Genomic DNA, 20,622 nt, shown 5'->3' with positions numbered 1-20,622 from the left:
TGGTTCACACCTGTAATCCCAACACTTTGGGAGGCCAAAGTGGGAGGATTGCTTGAGGCCAGAAGTTTGAGACTAGCCTGGGTAACATGGTGAGATTCTATCTCTACAAAAAATTAAAAGAAAAAAAATAATAGCCAGACATAGTGGCATACACCTGTAGTCCAAGCTACTCTGAAGGCTGAGGCAAGAGAATCGCTTGAGCCCAGGAGCTCGAGGTTACAGTAAGCTATGATTGTGCCATGGCACTTCAGCCTGGTGACAGAGCAAGATCCTGTCTCAAAACAAAACCAAACAAAAACTCACAAATAAAGGTGGAATAAACCTCAGTCTCTTAAGTTCCTCTCCAGCATCCTATTACTCCGTGACACAAGCAGATTAACTAAGCAACCTCCAATACATCTGGCAATTTCATTATGTATTCCATGACCCAGACCACCCTTTTGTGGCTTTGAGGGAGGGTTGTTTGTTTTTGTTTGTTTTTAGTTAATAAAAGATGGGCGTGGTTAAGGGTAATGGTTAAGAGATCTGGGTTTTGATTCCGGCTCCACCCAACATGGTGTTGTTGAGAAAGTTCTTAACTTTGCTGAACCTAGTTTTTTTTCGTTTGTAAAATATTGATAACTCCTCAGGCTTTGTGAAGGCTAAAAGGAGATGTTTGTGAAATGTTTAGAGCATAAAGAGTACACAATTAGGAGTTTAAAAATAATTTCTTCCGTCACTTTAAAGCTAGGCATGATCGCTGCCTCCACTGAGCTCCTAGGGCACTTACTCAATTCAATTAAGCACTGAGATATTTTAGGAATCATGAGTTTGCATCCCTATATAGGCCAGGCAGGTATCATGAAAATGTTAAGAACGCTGTAGCTTCTTTCATATTGGTGTCTTATTTTGCATTTTTTTCTGACAGACCCATATGCTTGCATATTAAAAGATGTAGGAATATGCTTCTATGCACAAAGAAACATTTTTCTCCAGAGGTTATGTTCAAAATATTTAACAACTGGCCTTCAGCCTGGGCTCCACAGTTGGATGCCTCCTGGCTGTAGTGCTGGAGCCAGGTGCAGCTGGACCGGGGGCAAGGAGAAGATAGACTGAAGTAAGTGCTCAGGGCAGCAGGGTAGTGCACAGGGACTTCGGCAATGGTCATTTCCAAACCAGTATGGAAATATTTTTTACCAGAATAAGCTGAATATGTCTTACTTCTCTCCCATTAAAAAAAAAAAAAAAAAAAAAAAAAAAAGTCGTCTTGGCCTATCCTTTGTTTTCCTGTTTTTTTGTCATTGTCGTTGTTGTTGTTTTTTGTTTGTTTGTTTTTGAGACGGAGTCTCACTCTGTTGCCCTAGCTGGAGTACAGTGGTATGGATCTCGACTCACTGCAACCTCTGCCTCCTAGACTCAAACACTACCACACTGGCTAATTTTTGTATTTTTAGTAGAGACAGGGTTTCACCACATTGCCCAGGCTGGTCTTGAACTCCTGACCTCAAGTGATTCACCCGCCTCAGCCTCCGAAGTGCTGGGATTACAGGCATCATCCACTGTGCCCAGTCTGTTTTCTTGTTTTTGACAGAGACATGAGTACAAAGAAATGATAATCTTCTATAAGCTCATACCCTCGTTGACAGCAGGCAGCCTTCATTCAGCTCCAGCCAAATGTCATCTTGTGCCAATTAGAACTTCCAGTTTTCTTAAGAGAAGCCAGAAATGCAAATTTTTATTGAATTTTTAATGTCAGTACAATGATTTTTAAATCTCTATGCAAGCCAGACATGGTGGCCTCTGGCCTATTGAATGTATACTATATTCCACCAAGCATTGCAAAAGTTCAAAGATGTGAATTCTGCCCTGAGAGGACTTGATCATCTGATAGGCAAACAAACAAATAAAAATTAATTTTATGGTCGGACGGTCCATGTGATGAACTACTCTGTATAACTAATAACTTTACCTTGAGTTTATGTCTTATCATTGGATCAGATTAAATTCTTAAGAGTAAAGATTCCATGTTGTCCATGCTTGTCCTCAGCACTGACTGCCTTGCCCATAATGTTTTGATCGATTCGTTGTCCTGATGATCTCTTGCTTAGCATGTATACAATTAAATGAACATATGACAATCTTGATGATGCAGCCATTTAAATTAAGTCATCTCCCTGTATAATCAATCTTACAATAAGTAGCTTGCAGACAGTAGGCAAGGAATAAAGCCTCCTGTAATTGAACCAACCTGATCTTGTTCTGTTGATTAAAGACACAGGCTACATGCAAGAACAGAGCAGAAGGAAATGTAAAAATGCAAACATTTCCTTCTGAAACCCATATGGGAAATGAAATTTGAAAGACAGCTATGACTAGCACCTCCTTCTGAACCTTTATTTATTTTCAGTGCCAAATGGACCTCCTGATTACTCTCTGAAATCAAGTGAAATACAAAGGCAGAGACCAAAATTCAATTTGATTATTTTGCTGGAAAACAAAATCTAGCTATAACTTACTACCTTTGGAAAACACAAGAATGCCTAGGAAATAGTCATAATGTCAACAATAAGTAGCTACAAGAAAGGACATGGCTACAAAATAGCATAAGACAGCTGGGTGTGGTGGCTCATGCCTGTAATCCCAGTATTTTGGCAGGCCAAGGCGGTGGATCACTTGAGGTCAGGAGTTCAAGACCAGCCTGACAAACATGGTAAAACCCCGTCTCTACCAAAAATACAAAAAAAGAAATTAGCCTGGCATGGTGGCAGGTACTTGTAATCCCAGTTACTCGGGAGGCTGAGGCAGAAGACTCACTTGAACCTGGAAGGTGGAAGTTGCAATGAGTGGGGATTGTGCCACCGCACTCCAGCCTGGGTGACAGAGTGACACTCTGCCTCAGAAAAAAATAGAATAAGAAAAATCTTAAAACTGGAAGAATTTATCCATGTAAATAAAGCATCAAAACAACTTTTTTCCTCTATTGTTTAGCAAGATTATTTAGTTTTACTATATAGTTCAGTCAAATAAATATTTTTCATATCTTTCAATCAAGGTTATATTTTTAACTGATTCTCTTATTTTTTTTTCAGGCTTAATGCACTTTATTTTTCTTGTATAAAAAACCCTATGTTGTAGCCACAGCTGGAGCCTGGGTCCGCTGCACGGAGACTCTGGTGTGGGTCTTGACAAGGTGGTCAGTGAATTCCTGATAGGGAGACTTGGTAAACACAGTCTCCTTCCAGAGGTCAGGGGTCAGGTAGCTGTAGGTCTTAGAGATGGCATCAAACATGGCCTTGGCGAAGTTGCCCAGGGTGGCAGTGCAGCCCTGGGCTGAGGTGTAGCAGTCATCTATACCAGCCATCATGAGCAGCTTCTTGGGCACAGGCACTGAGAGGATGCCAGTGCCCCTGGATGCAGGGATGAGGCGCACCAGCACAGAGCCACAGCGGCCTGTCACCTTGCAAGGGATGGTGTGGGGCTTGCCAATCTTGTTCCCCCAGTAGCCTCTGCGCATGGGGACAATGGAGAGTTTGGCCAGGATCATGGCCCCATGGATGGCGGTGGCCACCTCCTTAGAGCACTTAACACCCAGGCCGACGTGGCCATTGTAGTCCCCTATAGCAACAAAGGCCTTGAACCTGGTGGGCTGGCCAGCACGGGTCTTCTTCTGCACCGGCATAATCTTCAAAACCTCATCTTTGAGAGAAGCCCCCAAGAAAAAGTCAATGATCTCAGATTCCTTAATGGGCAGGGAGAAGAGGTAGATCTCCTCCAGGGACTTGATCTTCATGTCCTTGACCAAGCGGCCCAGCTTGGTGACGGGCATCCACTCCTTATCCTTGGCCTTGCCTCTGCAAGCTCAGCGGCCTCGGCCCGGACCCCGTCCACAGCCGGGACCCCAGCCCCAGATGCCACTGACGAAACCTCCGCGGAAGCCACCGCCCTTCCCCACCCCAGGGCCACCAGGGCCTCCGGGCCACCCCCCCGCTGCACCGGCATCATCTGCCATTTGGTGTTTTCTTGGAGAAGTGATTCTCTTATTTTAAAAGTAGTACATGCTCATTGAAAGAAAGAATTCAAAAGTGTTCAAAACAACGTTTCTTTTCTTATCCCTCTTCACTTCCCTCAATCATCCTAGTTCTAAGTGTAACTACTAGTAGTTGAGTTTATCTCCTGCCAGGCCTTTTCTTGCTCACTCAAAATCTATGTATGTGTTTGCATATGGCTCTTTTTCCCAAGGACATTGGACTTATACTCTATACTATTCTGTACTTAACTTTTTTCTTCCTGTTCAGTCAGTTTACATGTTGATCTGTCTCATTATCCTTTGAGATTACATATTATTTCATAGTATTAATATACTATACTTTGTTTAGCAATACCTCAGTTGAGAACTCTTAATGTTGTCTCCAATTTTTCAACATTACAAACAGTGCTGCAGTAAATTTCACCAGTTTAGATTTTAACTTACTTTTTCATTTTAACAGGACTGTGGAAACTGAAGTCATTGCAGAGTTTGGATCTGTCATTCAATGGGATATTGCAAAGAGGGTGGTCTGATTTTCACAACTGCCTGAAACTGGAGAATCTCTATTTAAAGAGCAACAAGATATTCAAAATTCACCCACAAGCCTTCAAGGACCTCAAAAAATTACAGGTTCTAAAATCATTTTTATAATATTTGAATAAGGAAGACACATGGGCAATTACATTAGAAGCATATTTCTGTTGAAGAGTTTCTTCATGTCCAGTAGTACTGGCTATTAATCAAAAACTGTTAGTCTATTTTAAGATCCCTTAAAGAGCTCAAGTCTCTTTCTTGCCTCAAAAATCAAAGGCCACAATAAGGGACATGAATTTTACTCCAACATAATACTCAACAGCAAGAATTGACACATTATTTTTCTAAATCAAATTATATCCAACTCCTACATTCCACTTACCAGTTGGCAAGAAATTAAATCTTAGTTATTAGTAAGGCTGTCTCCCTAAGCTACAAGATTGGTGAAAGGTCTCAGGGGTCTTATGCAATATGGAACGCTTAGGGAGGCCCCTGTAAACCAACCTGGCTGATGCTAAGATGTCAACGACCCAGGACTAGATGGGCCTCTGAAACCCAGTGACCCTGTTGCTTCCATTTCAAAATTGGACACAAAACAATAAAAATGATAATGATAATATTTCCCTACTTGTATAACACATGTGCCACATGTAGTTCTAAATGTCCAAACCCATATTGGGGAGATTTATGTCACATTTTGGCCCCATAGTTCCTGTCTCTGGTGCATTGCAGTTAATCTCCCAAGGTGCCAATAGCTGTAAGCGTTAAGGAACTCCTGAAGCCCTGTTCTAGGTCTGGCAGCTTCAGCCTCTTCTCCTCCAAGCACTTTTCTCCACACCCTTCCCTTTGGGAGAATGTTGTAAAATCTCCTCTCAGTGGTCCTTTAGCAACACCGGAGTGGCCTGCAGTGTAGCACTACGAGATGGTTTGGAAGAGTCTTTAGTCCTCCATCTCCATAACCTCCACCACAACTCCCATTCTTTATATAGGCCAGCATCATTCAATAGAAACATAGAATGTGAGCCACACATGCAATTTTAAATGTTAGATGTTAGTAGCTAGAGTGAAATGTTTTAAATGTTAGTAGCTAGACTGAAAAAGTTAAAATACACAAGTGAATTTCATCTTAGTGGTGTTATTTACCGAATATTATATTTTACATGTCATCAATATAGAAATTATTAATGAAATATTTTATATCCCCCTTTTTTTATTACACTTTAAGTTCTACGGTACATGTGCACAATGTGCACGTTTGTTACATATGTATACATGTGCCATGTTGGTGTGCTGCATCCATTAATTTGTCATTTACATTAGGTATATCTCTTAATGCTATCCCTCCCCCTTCCCCCCCTCTCCACAATAGGACCCGGTGTGTGATGTTCCCCTTCCTGTGTCCAAGTGATCTCATGGTTCAATTCCCACCTATGAGTGAGAACATGCGGTGTTTGGTTTTCTGTTCTTGTGATAGTTTGCTGAGACTAATGGTTTCCAGCTGCATCCATGTCCCTACAAAGGACAGGAACTCATCCTTTTTTATGGCTGCATAGTATTCCATGATGTATATGTGCCACATTTTCTTAATCCAGTCTGTCACTGATGGGCATTTGGGTTGATTCCAAGTCTTTGTTATTGTGAATAGTGCCACGATAAACATATGTGTGCATGTGTCTTTATAGCAGCATGACTTATAATCCTTTGGGTATATCCCCAGTAATGGGATGGCTGGGTTAAATGGTATTTCTAGTTCTAGATCCTTGAGGAATCACCATACTGTTTTCCACAATGGTTTAACAGTTTACAGTCCCACCAACAGTGTAAAAGTGTTCCTATTTCTCCACATCCTCTCCAGCACCTGTTGTTTCCTGATTTTTTAATGATTGCCATTCTAACTGGTGTGAGATGATATCTCATTGTGGTTTTGATTTGCATTTCTCTGATGGCCAGTGATGATGAGCATTTTTTCACATGTCTGTTGGCTGTATGAATGTCTTCTTTTGAAAAGTGTCTATTCATGTCCTTTGCCCACTTTTTGATGGGGTTGTTTGTTGTTTTCTTGTAAATTTGATTGAGTTCTTCATAGGTTCTGGGTATTAGCCCTTTGTCAGATGAGTAGATTGCAAAAATTTTCTCCCATTCTGTAGGTTGCCTGTTCACTGTGATGGTAGTTTCTTTTGCTGTGCAGAAGCTCTTTAGTTTAATTAGATCCCATTTGTCAATTTTGACTTTTGTTGCCGTTGCTTTTGGTGTTTTGGACATGAAGTCCTTGCCCATGCCTATGTCCTGAATGGTGTTACCTAGGTTTTATTCTAGGGTTTTTATGGTTTTAGGTCTCTAATAAATCTTGAATTAATTTTCGTATAAGGAGTAAGGAAAGGATCCAGTTTCAGCTTTCTACTTATGGCTAGCCAATTTACCCAGCACCATTTATTAAATAGGGAATCCTTTCCCCTTTTCTTGTTTTTGTCAGGTTTGTCAAAGATTGGATGGCTGTAGATGTGTGGTATTATTTCTGAGGGCTCTGTTCTGTTTCATTCGTCTATATCTCTGTTTTGGTACCAGTACCATGCTGTTTTGGTTACCGTAGACTTGTAGTACAGTTTAAAGTCAGGTAGCGTGATGCCTCCAGCTTTGTTCTTTTGGCTTAGGATTGTCTTGGTAATGCGGGCTCTTTTTTGCTTCCAAGTGAACTTTAAAGCAGTTTTTTCCAATTCTGTGAAGAAAGTCATTGGTAGCTTAATGGGGATGGCATTGAATCTATAAATTACCTTGGGCAGTATGGCCATTTTCACAATATTGATTCTTCCTATCTAAGAGCACGGTATGTTCTTCCATTTGTTTGTGTCCTGCTCTATTTCAGTGAGCAGTGGTTTGTAGTTCTCCTTGAAGAGGTCCTTTACATCCCTTGTAAGTTGGATTCCTAGGTATTTTATTCTCTTTGAAGCAATTGTGAATGGGAGTTCATTCCTGATTTGGCTCTCTGTTTCTCTGTTACTGGTGTATAAGAATGCTTGTGATTTTTGCACATTAATTGTGTATCCTTAGACTTTGCTGAAGCTGCTTATCAGCTTAAGGAGATTTTGGGCTGAGACAATGGGGTTTTCTAACTATACAATCATGTCATCTGCAAACAGGGACAATTTGACTTCCTCTTTTCCTAACTGAATACCCTTGATTTCTTTCTCTTGCCTGATTGCCCTAGCCAGAACTTCCAACACTATGTTGAATAGGAGTGGTGAGAGAGGGCATCCCTGTCTTATGCCAGTTTTCAAAGGGAATGCTTCCAGTTTTTGCCCATTCAGTATGATATTGGCTGTGGGTTTGTCATAAATAGCTCTTATTATTTTGAGATACGTTCCATCAATACCGAATTTATTGAGAATTTTTAGCATGAAGGGATGTTGAATTTTGTCATAGGCCTTTTCTGCATCTATTGAGATAATCATGTGGTTTTTCTCTTTAGTTCTGTTTATATGCTGAATTACATTTACTGATTTGCATATATTGACCCAGCCTTGCATCCCAGGGATGAAGCCCACTTGATCATGGTGGATAAGCTTTTTGAAGTGCTGCTGGATTCGGTTTGCCAGTATTTTAATGAGGATTTTTGCATTGATGTTCATCAGGGATATTGGTCTAAAATTCTCTTTTTTTGCTGTATTTCTGTCAGGCTTTGGTATCAGGATGCTGTCAGCCTCGTAAAATGAGTTAGGGAGGATTCCCTCTTTTTCTATTGATTGGAATAGTTTCAGAAGGAATGGTACCAACTCCTCTTTGTATCTCTGGTGGAATTCAGCTGTGAATCCGTCTCGTCCTGGATTTTTTTTCATTGGTAGGCTATCAATTATTGCCTCAATTTCAGAGCCTGCTATAGGTCCATTCAGGGATTCAACTTCTTCTTGGTTTAGTCTTGGGAGAGTGTAAGTGTCCAGGAAATTATCCATTTCTTCTAGATTTTCTAGTTTATTTGCGTAGAGGTGTTTATAGTATTCTCTGATGGTAGTTTGTATTTCTGTGGGGTCAGTGGCGATATCCCCTTTATCATTTTTTATTGCGTTTATTTGATTCTTCTCTCTTTTCTTTTTATTAGTCTTTCTAGGGGTCTATCAATTTTGTTGATCTTTTCAAAACACCAGTGCCTGGATTCATTGATTTTTTGGAGGGTTTTTTGTGTCTCTATCTCCTTCAGTTCTGCTGCGATCTTAGTTATTTTTTGCCTTCTGCTAGCTTTTGAATGTGTTTGTTCTTGCTTCTCTAGTTCTTTTAACTGTGATGTTAGGGTGTCAATTTTAGATCTTTCCAGCTTTCTCTTGTGGGCATTTAGTGCTATAAATTTCCCTCTACACACTGCTTTAAATGTGTCCCAGAGATTCTGGTATGTTGTATCTTTGTTCTCATTGGTTTCAAAGAACATCTTTATTTCTGCCTTCATTTCATTATGTACCCAGTAGTCATTCAGGAACAGGTTATTCAGTTTCCATGTAGTTGAGCAGTTTTGATTGAGTTTCTTAGCGCTGAGTTCTAGTTTGATTGCACTGTGGTCTGAGAGACAGTTTGTTATAATTTCTGTTCTTTTACATTTGCGGAGGAGTGCTTTACTTCCAACTGTGGTCAATTTTGGAATAAATGCAATGTGGTGCTGAGAATGTATATTCTGTTGATTTGGGGTGGAGAGTTCTGTAGTAGTCTATTAGGTCCACTTGGTGCAGAGTTGAGTTCAATTCCTGGATATCCTTGTTGACTTTCTGTCTCGTTGATCTCTCTAATGTTGACAGTGGGGTGTTAAAGTCTCCCATTATTATTATATGGGAGTCTAAGTCTCTTTGTAAGTCTCTAAGGACTTGCTTTATGAATCTGGGTGCTCCTGTATTGTATGCATATATATTTAGGATAGGTAGCTCTTCCTGATGAATTAATCCCTTTACCATTATGTAATGGCCTTCTTTGTCTCTTTTGATCTTTGATGGTTTAAAGTCTGTTTTATCAGAGACTAGGATTGCAACCCCTGCTTTTTTTTATTCTCCATTTGCTTGGTAGATCTTCCTCCATCCCTTTATTTTGAGTCTATGTGTGTCTCTGCATGTGAGATGGGTCTCCTGAATACAGCAAACTGATGGGTCTTGACTCTTTATCCAATTTGCCAGCCTGTGTCTTTTAATTGGACCATTTAGTCCATTTATATTTAAGATTAATATTGTTATATGTGAACATGATCCTGTCATTATGATATTAGCTGGTTACTTTGCTCGCTCGTTGATGCAGTTTCTTCCTAGCATCAATGAACTGTACATTTCGACATGTTTTTGCAATGGCTGGTATGTGTTGTTCCTTTCCATGTTTAGTGCTTCCTTCAGGATCTCTTGTAGGGCCGGCCTGGTGGTGACAAAATCTCTAAGCATTTGCTTATCTGTAAAGGATTTTATTTCTCCTTGACTTATGAAACTTAGTTTGGCTGGATATGAAATTCTGGGTTGAAAATTCTTTTCTTTAAGAATGTTGAATATTGGCACCCACTCTCTTCTGGCTTGGAGAGTTTCTGCTGAGAGTTCTGCTGTCAGTCTGATGGGCTTCCCTTTGTGGGTAACCCGACCTTTCTCTCTGGCTGCCCTTAAGATTTTTTCCTTTATTTCAACTTTGGTGAATCTGACAATTATGTGTCTTGGAGTTGCTCTTCTCGAGGAGTATCTTTGTGGCGTTCTCTGTATTTCCTGGATTTGAATGTTGGCCTGCCTTACTAGGTTGGGGAAGTTCTCCTGGATGATATCCTGCAGAATGTTTTCCAACTTGGTTCCATTGTCCCCGTCACTTTCAGGCACCCCAATCAGACATAGATTTGGTCTTTGTACATAATCCCATATTTTTTGGAGACTTTGTTCATTTCTTTTTACTCTTTTTTCTCTACACTTCTCTTCTCACTTCACTTCATTCATTTGATCTTCAATCGCTGATACTCTTTCTTCCAGTTGATCGAGTCGGTTACTGAAGCTTGTGTATTTGCCACATAGTTCTCGTGTTATGTTTTTCATCTCTATCAATTGTTTTAAGGACTTCTCTACATTGGTTATTCTAGTTAGCCATTGGTCAAATCTTTTTTCAAGGTTTTTAGTTTCTTTGCACTGGTTACATAGTTCCTCCTTTAGCTCTGAGAAGTTTTATTGACTGAAGCCTTCTTCTCTCAACTTGTCAAAGTCATTCTCCATCCAGCTTTGTTCTGTTGCTGGCGATGAGCTGCATTCCTTTGGAGGCGGAGATGCACTCTGATTTTTTGAATTTCCAGCTTTTCTGCACTGCTTTTTCCCCATCTTTGTGGTTTTATCTGCCTTTGGTCTTTGATGATGGTGACGTACTGATGGGGTTTTGGTGTGGGTGTCCTTTCTGTTTGTTAGTTTTACTTCTGACAATCAGGACCCTCAGCTGTAGGTCTGTTGGAGTTTGCTTGAGGTCCACTCCAGACCGTGTTTGCCTGGGTAGCAACAGCGGAGGCTGCAGAAGATAGAATATTGCTGAATAGTGAGTGTTGCTGTCTGATTCTTGCTCTGGAAGCTTCGTCTCAGGGGTGTACCCCACTGTGTGAGATGTGAGGTGTTGGTCTGCACCTAGTGGGGGATGTCTCCCAGTTAGGCTACTCAGGGGTCAGGGACCCACTTGAGCAGACAGTCTGTCCATTCTCAGATCTCAACCTCCATGCTGGGAGATCCACTGCTCTCTTCAAAGCTGTCAGACAGGGGCATTTACCTCTGCCGAGGTTTCTGCTGCTTTTTGTTTAGCTATGACCTGTCCCCAGAGGAGGAGTCTACAGAGGCAGGCCAGCCTTCTTGAGCTGTGGTGGGCTCCACCCAATTCGAGCTTCCTAGTGGCTTTGTTTACCTACTTAAGCCTCAGCAATGGTGGGCACCCCTCCCCCAGCCTCGGTGCCGCCTTGCAGTTAGATCTCAGACTGCTGTGCTAGCAATGAGGGAGGCCCTGTGGGCGTGGGACCCTCCCTGCCAGGTGTGGGATATAATCTCCTGGTGTGCCGTTTGCTAAGACCCTTGGTAAAGCACAGTATTAGGGTGGGAGTTACCCGATTTTCCAGGTGTTGTGTGTCTCAATTTCCTTTGGCTAGGAAAAGGAATTCCGTTCCCCCTTGCACTTCCCAGGTGAGGCGATGCCTCGCACTGCTTCAGCTCTCGCTGGTCGGGCTGCAGCCGCAGAGCAGTGCCAACTGTCTGACATGCCCCAGTGAGATGAACCCGGTACTTCAGTTGAAAATGCAGAAATCACCCGTCTTCTGTGTCACTCACGCTGGGAGCTGCAGGCTGGAGCTGTTCCTATTCGGCCATCTTGGGTGCACCCCCCCATATCCCCTTTTCATAGTAAGTCTTCAAAACCTGGTGGATATTTTGCACTTACCATACATCCCAGTTTGGACCACCCCTGTTTTAATTGCTCGATAGCCACGTTTAAGCTCTTTGAGTACATATATGATATGTGTTTTGTTTTCCAGTGCTTAGCATACGCCTGGTACCTGATACATATGTTTAAATACTTGTTAAATGAACAAAGGAATGAATAAGTGGCTGATGGACACGGATAGGTGTGTTAGTCATCTATTGGTGTGGCTATCATATTAAGCAATGCCAACATAGAAAACAGGTTTTCCCAGTGTTCTGCAAAGTGCTATTCAGGCATAGCTGCAAGATAAGCCTCCAACTCCCCACTTCCAACCAGAATGGCTCCTGGAATCCCTCTTCTGCAGAAGGGAGACTAGTGAAGCAGTGATGGGGAGTGTGGCCTTGAGCCAGCTGCCTGCGCTTAAACTTAACCTCAGCCACTTTCCAGCCACAGTATCTTAAGCAAGTTATCAAATCTCTCTGTGTTTCACTTTTCTCTTCTGAAAAATGAAGATAATTTAGTTCCTCTCAGAGTTTTGTGAGAATTGTTTTAATACATATACAGTGCTTAGAGCAGTGCTTAGAATACAGTAAGCACTTTATAAATGTAGTCTGTGTATAGAAATTTTAAAATGGCCACTGTCTCCTGCTCTTTTAACATAGAAATCTGATTCTGCCACTTCTTGGTTAAAACCCTTCCAAGATTTCACTGCAAGGACCTGACCCCTGACTGCCTCTCCAGTCTCCTTTCAAGCCTCTTCCCTGGCTGTCTGCACTCCTGCCTCTGTTTTCACTTCAACTCCTTCCCACTTGCTGGTCCTTTGCCTGGAGCCAACTTCTGTTAATCCTGTCAGTTTTGCTAGAATATTATTTCCTCATGGAGGCCTTCCCTGGGCCTCCAGATTAAATTAATTCCCCTTCCTAAACACTTATAATATGCTATACATTTCCTCTCATTGCACTTGTCCCAGCTGAAATTACTTAGTTTTAGGTATGATTAGTTTTTAATGCCTGTGCCCTCACACCCTTCTACCCTATGGTAAGCTCTTTGAGGACATACATCGTATCTGTTTTCTTTTCCCATGCTTAGCATATGCCTGGTACCTAACACATATTTTAAAATACTTATCAAATAAACAAAGGAATGAATAAATTGGTGATGGACATGGATAGAAGTATTAGTTATCTATTGCTGCATAATACATTACTACAAACTTACGAACTTAAAACCACACACATAGATTATCTCACAATTTCTATGAGACAGGAATCCAGGCATGGCTTGCCTGGGGTCTCCACTTAAGGGTCTCTCAAGAGGCTGCAATCAAAGCACTGGCAAAGGCTAGCATCTAACTGAAAAGCCCAGCTAGAAAAGGATTCTCTTCCAAGTTCATGTGGCCGTCGGCAGGGTTCAGTTCCTTGTGGGCTGCTGGAGTAAGGGCTCAATTTCTTGCTGGCTGTTGGACAAAGCCTGCCTTCAGTCCTATGCCATGTGGGCCTCTCCATAGGGCGGTTCACAATGTGGCAGCTTGTTTCAGAGCCAGTGAGGGAGAGAGTCTGCTAGCAAGAACGTTATAATTCTTCATAAATGTCATCATGGAAGTGGCATTCCATTGTTTTCCATAGTCTGTTCGTTAGAAACAAATCACTGGTCCTGCCTGCACCCAAGGGGAGGACAGTACTCAAGGGCCTGATCACCAAGGAGGCAGGATCATTGGAGACCATCCTAGAGTCTGTCTGCTACAGTAGTCATGAGGACAGATGGAAAGGTCCACCTAATTTGGTAGTTAATTGGTAGTATATTGTATACTCCTTGTATATGTAATTTGCCCTTCATCTGTTGTATTTCCTGTGCATTTTATTGTGCTCTATGAGTCTTCTGCAGCTCACAGGTAATGGATGCCACAGCCAGACTAAAAATCAACCTCGAGGATGTTTTATATACAGCTGTAATTCTCAATGCACTGTAACTGCCCTAGAATCATACCATTTCTTCTCCTCTAATATCCCTTCTGCATGTTTGGCAATATCTCTAAATCTGGTTTTGGAACATGATGAACATATTTGGTACCAAAAATGCTGAATATCAAAATGGATGTTGTTTTCTTCTGGGCAATGAATTTAATACTTGCACTATTCTATGTGATTTCCCATGTGGAAATCTTTTCAGAAGCCAGATAGATTTTTCAAGCATAAATTCATCACCATGCTTTGATGGATGAAATAAGTTTCACTGACATTTCAAATTAGCACTTCTTTTCCTAATCTTATCCCATTCTTAAATGCAGTGATTTGTGAAGCAATATTATATATGTTTCTCCCAATCTTTCCTTAATGTATACCCCTTTCAAATGCTGGTAGATGGGTATTTCTTTAGCCAAATTGTACCATTCTGTTTTACTCCTCTCTCAGAAATTGTTCCTCCTGAGTCATTTTATTAATTTTTCTATCCTCCCTCCAGTTTTGCTTTTGGTTCCATTATTTGTAATATAGTAAGATGCTAGGACAAAAAATAAATGCAGACATGCACTTAAAAGAAAATAATTACCTGAAAAACATCAGAATATTTCAATCTGTTGTCAAGCGATATATAAGAAAGCTACTGATCCTCACCAAGATGAGGCTAAAGCCAAATATTTTTTCTTTCCAATCCCACAGTCTCCTACCTCCAATTTCTGGCAACCTTCTTTTGAGAGTCAACACTGCTTGGCTATTCATTAATGGAAAATTCATGCTTACTACCCAAATTCACAAAAAAAATTGTGATTCTGTATGTAATGGTCTTGTTTGTGGCATTATTTGATTATTTGCTTGAATAAGCCCTTCTTTAGCAATTTACATAACCCAAAACGTAAGTGCTGATTTTTCCCAGGTGTCTATAAAACAATTGGCCTTGATAACAGTCAGCCTTTCTAGCTTTTATTCATCATCCTCTTTTTTGAAAGCAAGGACTGTATTTTCATTTTTATGATTTTCTCTTCTCCTAATAACCACCTGCCTCTCCCCAAACCTCATGAGCCACTCTGGTGCCTCTGCCCCAGGCCTCCTCAACGCAGCCCTTCCTTCACTCAAGTGCTGCAGGGGCTCAGACTCCAAGAGGGTATGTTCTGCAGTGGAAGGCACACAACTGTGAAGGCAGATCAGATCTCAGCTCTACCGTTTCATTCCTTCCTTCCTTCCTTTCTGTTGTTTACACAGTACCTGCTGTGTACTAGGTGCTAGGGTCTATGTAGGATATACTGTGTGACTTAACCTAGCTTCTTCCTCTGTATAATAGGTGAAAATGAAGAAATTGTTAAGATCAGAGGTCATGTATGTGAAGTACCTACTGGCATATCTGGGACCCAGCAGGGCTCTGCAAATGGCAGCTAAAGCTCCTCCTAACTGTGCTTTCCCTGCTATGTCATGCTCCTGTCATGTCCAACGTCTACAGATCCTGCTTTCTGTTTCTAGAGACACTGGATCCTTCTTGTTCCCCTTTCCCCTTGATTTCTGATCAGACTAGAAAAATTAGTCATACTGCATGTACTGAATAGCCACGGATGCAGAGAAATGTATTACTACTCTTGAGATAATATTTGATTCAAAAGACCTCTCTTTGAGGCCAGGTGCATGCCTGTAATTCCAGCATTTTGGGAGGCCAAGGCCTTGGGAGGATTACTTGAGCCCAGGAATTTGAGTCCAATTAAGCAACATAGTGAGATTTCATCTCTACCAGAAAAAATAAATAAATAAGATTTCTGGTCAACCACAGTTCTGTGTTCTATATTTTCATCATCCAGTATTTTCTGCTGCTTTCAAGATTGGTGTAGTTCTAGAAATTCTTGACCTGGTATCCAATTCTAGACCTTGATAACATGAGCATCTAGGTTTTATTTAACAATACAAATTACACTCAGGAAAGAAGGAAGAGAAAATGATTAAGCATCAAATATAGGCATGATACTTAAAGCTTTCACATACATTTAATGCTTCCAGCAACCCTGGGAGGGAGGCTTATAGAAAGTAAACAATTTGTCAAGACTTGTAAACTTTTTAGGGGTAGAACAGAGACTTAAAACCCACTATTCCGTGACTTGTAAACCAGTGTCAAATCCATATTGCCTCCACAGAGACATAAACAGTATTTTTCTGTAACTCATTTATTTTATCTCTAAATGTCTTTATCCACAGACCATCCTAAACTTCTTTCTTCTCAAACAGGTCGTAGACCTCAGCAACAATGATCTGTCCACCATCCTACCAATGATGATCATAGCTTTAGAATTTCCCCATCTAGTGGTTGACTTGGCTGATAATCACTGGCAGTGTGATGATAGTGTGACAGTCTTTCAAAATTTTATTTCTGAATCCTGGAGGAAAACGTGGAATGTCATTTGCAACAGGTGTATAGGTAAGTCAGTAACGTCTCTCTGAAAGGCTCCATTTATACTGAAAAATGCACATAAACATTTTAGTCTCATTTGAAATAATGACAGTCCCCCTGAAAGCAAAAGTGCTGATCCTTGGCATTAGTCAGTCTGTGTCATAGAAAAATCACTGGTGCCAAATAACTGTTTTCCTCAGTTCATCAATTATTTTCTTCATGTGGTCAAAGAAACACAGTTCAACTCACTCAGCATCAATTGGATTTGGTCAAAAGGAGGAATTCCACTAGAAGAGAGTTTTGTTCTGACACACCAAACTTTATTCTCAAGAACCCTAGACAGGCTGTTGGCATTAGACAAGAATTAAAAATTGAGTAAAATTTAATGTCACAGTTTTATCCAAATTCCTAACAAATAACCTATTAAAGAAAGAACTTTTAAAATTAGAAATATAATTATTTTAGATGTTTGCTAACATTCTAAAGGTGTGATCCTCTACATACATAAAACACACACACATATTACAAAAGCATATTTTCCTTTAATTTGTTCCTTGCCCCTCTCCCAAAGTGCTGGAATATGTTACTGGGGTTGAACATTCTGGGAAGCTTTTTTTTACATTAACTACCTTGGCTAAATCTCAACCTCATATATAGAAAAAAAAAAGTCCATGAAAAAAAATGAGTCATAGATTCTGTTCTATTCAGGACTGCCATTCAAGTAGGAACATGGCCATGCCTACCAGGTTTAGAGGAAGTTCATGAAGATCAGAGAGAAGTCTTAATGTCATCAGCTACATTTGTTTCACTCCACAACTGACATTCTGAGGGTAGAGAGCAAAATGTCAGGAACCAATAAAGAAAACTGAATATTTTTGCTGTTTACTAGTACATGGAGTAGGTAAGATTATGGAGGAAGGAGAAGCCATGTACATGTGGCTGTCCCTCTAGTCTGGCTTCTTCCTCCCACAGGCAGCAGTGAGGCAGGAAGCCTAAGGTACATACAACCTCCAGGACCTCTCAGCAACAGACCTCAGCCTGATAGCCATGTATAAATGCATACAACCATAAACATGCTGTTGGCATTAAACAAAAACGAATGAATGAATAATATTTTTAAACTGCTGATCGTGATGTAATGTACACTTTAACTTGTAGCTAGATAAGGACTGAGGAGGACTCACAGAAGCTTCTGAAACCCCTAGAATCTGGAGCTGGGGGCAGTGGCTCACACCTGTAGTCCCAGCTGTTCAGGAGGCCAAGGGACAAGAATCGCTTGATGCCAAGAGTTTGAGACCAGCCTTGGCAACGTAGTTACAACCCTTGTCTCTGTAAAATGGAAAAAAAAAAAAAAGCAGCCCAGGCATGGTGGCACACACCTGTAGTCCCAGCTACTCTGGGGGCTGAAGTAGGAGGATCGCTTGAGCCCAGGAGTCTGAGGCTTCAGTGAGTTATGATTGTGCCACCCCTCTCCATGCTGGGTGACAGAGACCCCAATTCTGAAAAAAAGAAAGAAGAAAAGCCCCTGCAATCTTATTTCAATGTTTGCTTAATGTGTATTTTTTTAATCCCACTTTCAGGGAGTGAGGAGGCCAATGGGGGTACTCCTCAGAGCAGGATTTCCAGGGAAACCAGCCTTCCTCCCATTCATCTGCATCCCGTGAAAAGCCTCATAAGGAGCAAAGCAGAGAGGCCCCAGGGAGGAAGGCACATGGGTGTTTCCACTCTGGGGAAGAAGGCAAGGACCAGCTCTGGTCTCAGGGAGAAGCAGAGATGGCTGCCAAGGAGTGTTAGAAGCACCCGCGATGTGCAGGCTGCCAGCAGAAAGGAGGACGCTCCCCAGGACCTGGCTCTGGCAGTGTGCCTGTCAGTGTTCATCACATTCCTTGTCGCCTTCTGTCTGGGGGCTTTCACAAGGCCTTATGTTGACAGACTGTGGCAACAAAAGTGCCAGAACAAAAGCCCTAGCCTGGACAACGCGTGTTCAAACGAGGGCTTTTACGATGACATCCAAGCTGTGGGGCACACACCACACCCAGAGTCCCATCTGCGCCAAGCATTTCCTCATCTAAGCCTCTACAAGAACCAGACCCCTTTCTGGGCGACACAGCCACACTCACATGCCACCATAATTCCTGATAGAACTCTGGGAAGCAGCAGGAAGGATCCTGGCAGTCCGCAGAGCTCAGGACAGTGCGGGGACAACACCGGGACAGGAAGTGGAAATGATAGTGCAGTCTATTCCATTCTCCAGAGACACCCACATGCTGGTAACCATGAACTAATGTCAGCAACACAGGATCACATCCATAGGAATGATGTTCTTGGAGAACGGACTTATGAAACTGTGGCCCAGGAAGAGTCTCTCAGTGCACATTCAGTGGGCGTCTCTTCTGTAGCTGGCACGTCTCGTGCTGTCTCTGGCTCCTCTCACGCTGCCTCTGGCTCAAGCTGTTATGATTCCAATGAATTAGACCCGTCCCTCTCCGGAGAAATGACAGCTTCCCTCTGTAAAATGCTAACACATGCAGAAGCACAGAGGATTGGAGACAGTAAGGAAAGAGGGGGCACCGAACAGTCACTTTGGGACTTGCAGATGGAATTTTCTAAGGAAAGGCAAGTGAGTTCATCCATTGATTTGCTGAGCATACAGCAGCCAAGGCTCTCGGGGGCAAGTGCTGAGGGAGCACTTTCAGCCCACTACAGCGAGGTTCCACACGGTGACCCAAGAGACATGGATCCATCAGTCTTTCCTCCAAGATGGGATGGTGGCCTGGATATCACTCCTGCTAACAAGGAACCAGTGCAGAAATCCACTCTTTCTGACACTTGCTGTGAGTTGGAGAGTGACTGTGACTCTGATGAGGGGTCTCTGTTCACTCTGAGCTCCATAAGTTCAGAAGGTGCGAGGAGCAAGACTGAAGAGGCAGCACCTGACGAGGAGCCCCTGCAGGACGAGAGCTCAGGGGCAAGCAAGGACAATGTGACGGCTATAGACAGTCTTGAGGACAATGTCACCTTCCAAACAATTGCAGGGAAATGCAAGAATCAGGAAGATCACTTTGAAAAATCTCTCATTTCCACTCCAGACTCTGGTGTGTACAAGACTCATCTGGAAAATGCCTCTGACACTGACAGATCTGAGGGCCCATCACCCTGGCCCAGGTCACTGGGGAATAGTCCCTGAGGGGATAAGATTCCGGGCATGTTTACTTATAATTATGACACAGCTTTTCAGTCCAAGGCAGCAGAATGGCATTGCTCACTTAGAGACTTAGAATTTTCTAATGTGGATGTTTTACAACAAACACCACCATGTTCTGCTGAAGTTCCCTCAGATCCTGATAAGGCTGCCTTCCATGAAAGGGACTCAGACATTTTAAAATAAGAAACTTTCATTAAGGAAATATTCACAGCTCTAAACAATATTCCTTTAATGATCATGGCAGGGGAAAACTAAAACCTTCACAACAAGATCCTGAAGGAGACAACATGAATTCCAACCAGGTGGACACTGATGCAAATGAGGGTTTTGTGGGCCCACTTGAGGAGGATGATTCTAGAAGGGTTATAAGCTAAACACACTTGTTAACATCCTGTGGGGATGAACCTGCTCTTCAGTGTGAAAGAGAAAGAGGGGAATATTTTGAGATCATTCCAAGAACCATGCACCATTATTACAAGAGCTCCCAAATGAAACCAGTTCACTAAGAACACAGGAGCACTTCATCAATAGATTGGGATAAATATTCAGAAGATAATCTGTTGCAGTTAGACAAAATGATTCTAACTTTCCTTCTCAAATACAGACGTGGAGCAATCTGATGGGATTTGGCTCTCTGAAAAGAACAGCTTTAGGATGACAAAGACAAGGATGTTCAACTTTATCATCAAAGAGAATTCAAGTGACATTTTTTCATACATATTGAAGCACTTAAGGGGAAATGCTGGATAGATTTTAATGAATTCTGAACACACACTAGCACAACTTTTTGGAGGCTGATCATGAAACTGCAAAATTGAGAAAATCCTGAGTAATTATAAATGTTTTTAAATAAGTTATGTTAAAAGAGAAGTGGGACCACTTTTTAGAACGAAGTGTAAATTAAAAAAATCAATTTTCAAGAAAAGAATTGATGATTTCTATAAAGAAAAAGATTCTCTGGCATATCCTTGCCTAGCCCTTCCTTGGCATGACTTGCTACACTCTAGCCATCATGAGCTGTGTCCTTCTGTTCATCCTCTGCTTCACAATATTTTCTCATCTTCCTTCTTGATATCCCCCCTCTGCTTGCCCTCTTAAAGACAGCACTCCTCAAGGGTGTTTGTTTATTCCTAGT

At 41.7% G+C, this 20,622-nt stretch overlaps 1 protein-coding gene and 1 pseudogene across 2 annotated transcripts in view; one reads left to right on the top strand and one right to left on the bottom strand.

Moving 5' to 3' along the window:
- Nucleotides 1-20,412, top strand: part of LRRC66 (leucine rich repeat containing 66) — a 33,259-nt gene extending 12,847 nt beyond the window's left edge. The window contains exons 2-4 of the mRNA XM_050790563.1: nt 4,467-4,636; nt 16,120-16,309; nt 17,863-20,412. Of these exons, the coding sequence (XP_050646520.1) occupies nt 4,467-4,636; nt 16,120-16,309; nt 17,863-19,469 (1,967 nt within the window). The 3' untranslated portion in view covers nt 19,470-20,412. The remainder of the gene's footprint in view (nt 1-4,466; nt 4,637-16,119; nt 16,310-17,862) is intronic.
- LOC126954752 (40S ribosomal protein S2-like) lies at nt 3,057-3,988 on the bottom strand (annotated as a pseudogene). Its single transcript, XR_007725714.1, has one exon. The product of XR_007725714.1 is annotated as a 40S ribosomal protein S2-like (transcript).
- Nucleotides 20,413-20,622: the final 210 nt, after the last annotated feature.

This window comes from Macaca thibetana, chromosome 5, assembly GCF_024542745.1.
Source record: "Macaca thibetana thibetana isolate TM-01 chromosome 5, ASM2454274v1, whole genome shotgun sequence".
Lineage (NCBI taxonomy): Eukaryota > Metazoa > Chordata > Mammalia > Primates > Cercopithecidae > Macaca > Macaca thibetana.
Note: the sequence above shows the minus strand (reverse complement) of the source record. Positions and strands in the feature narration are given on the sequence as shown.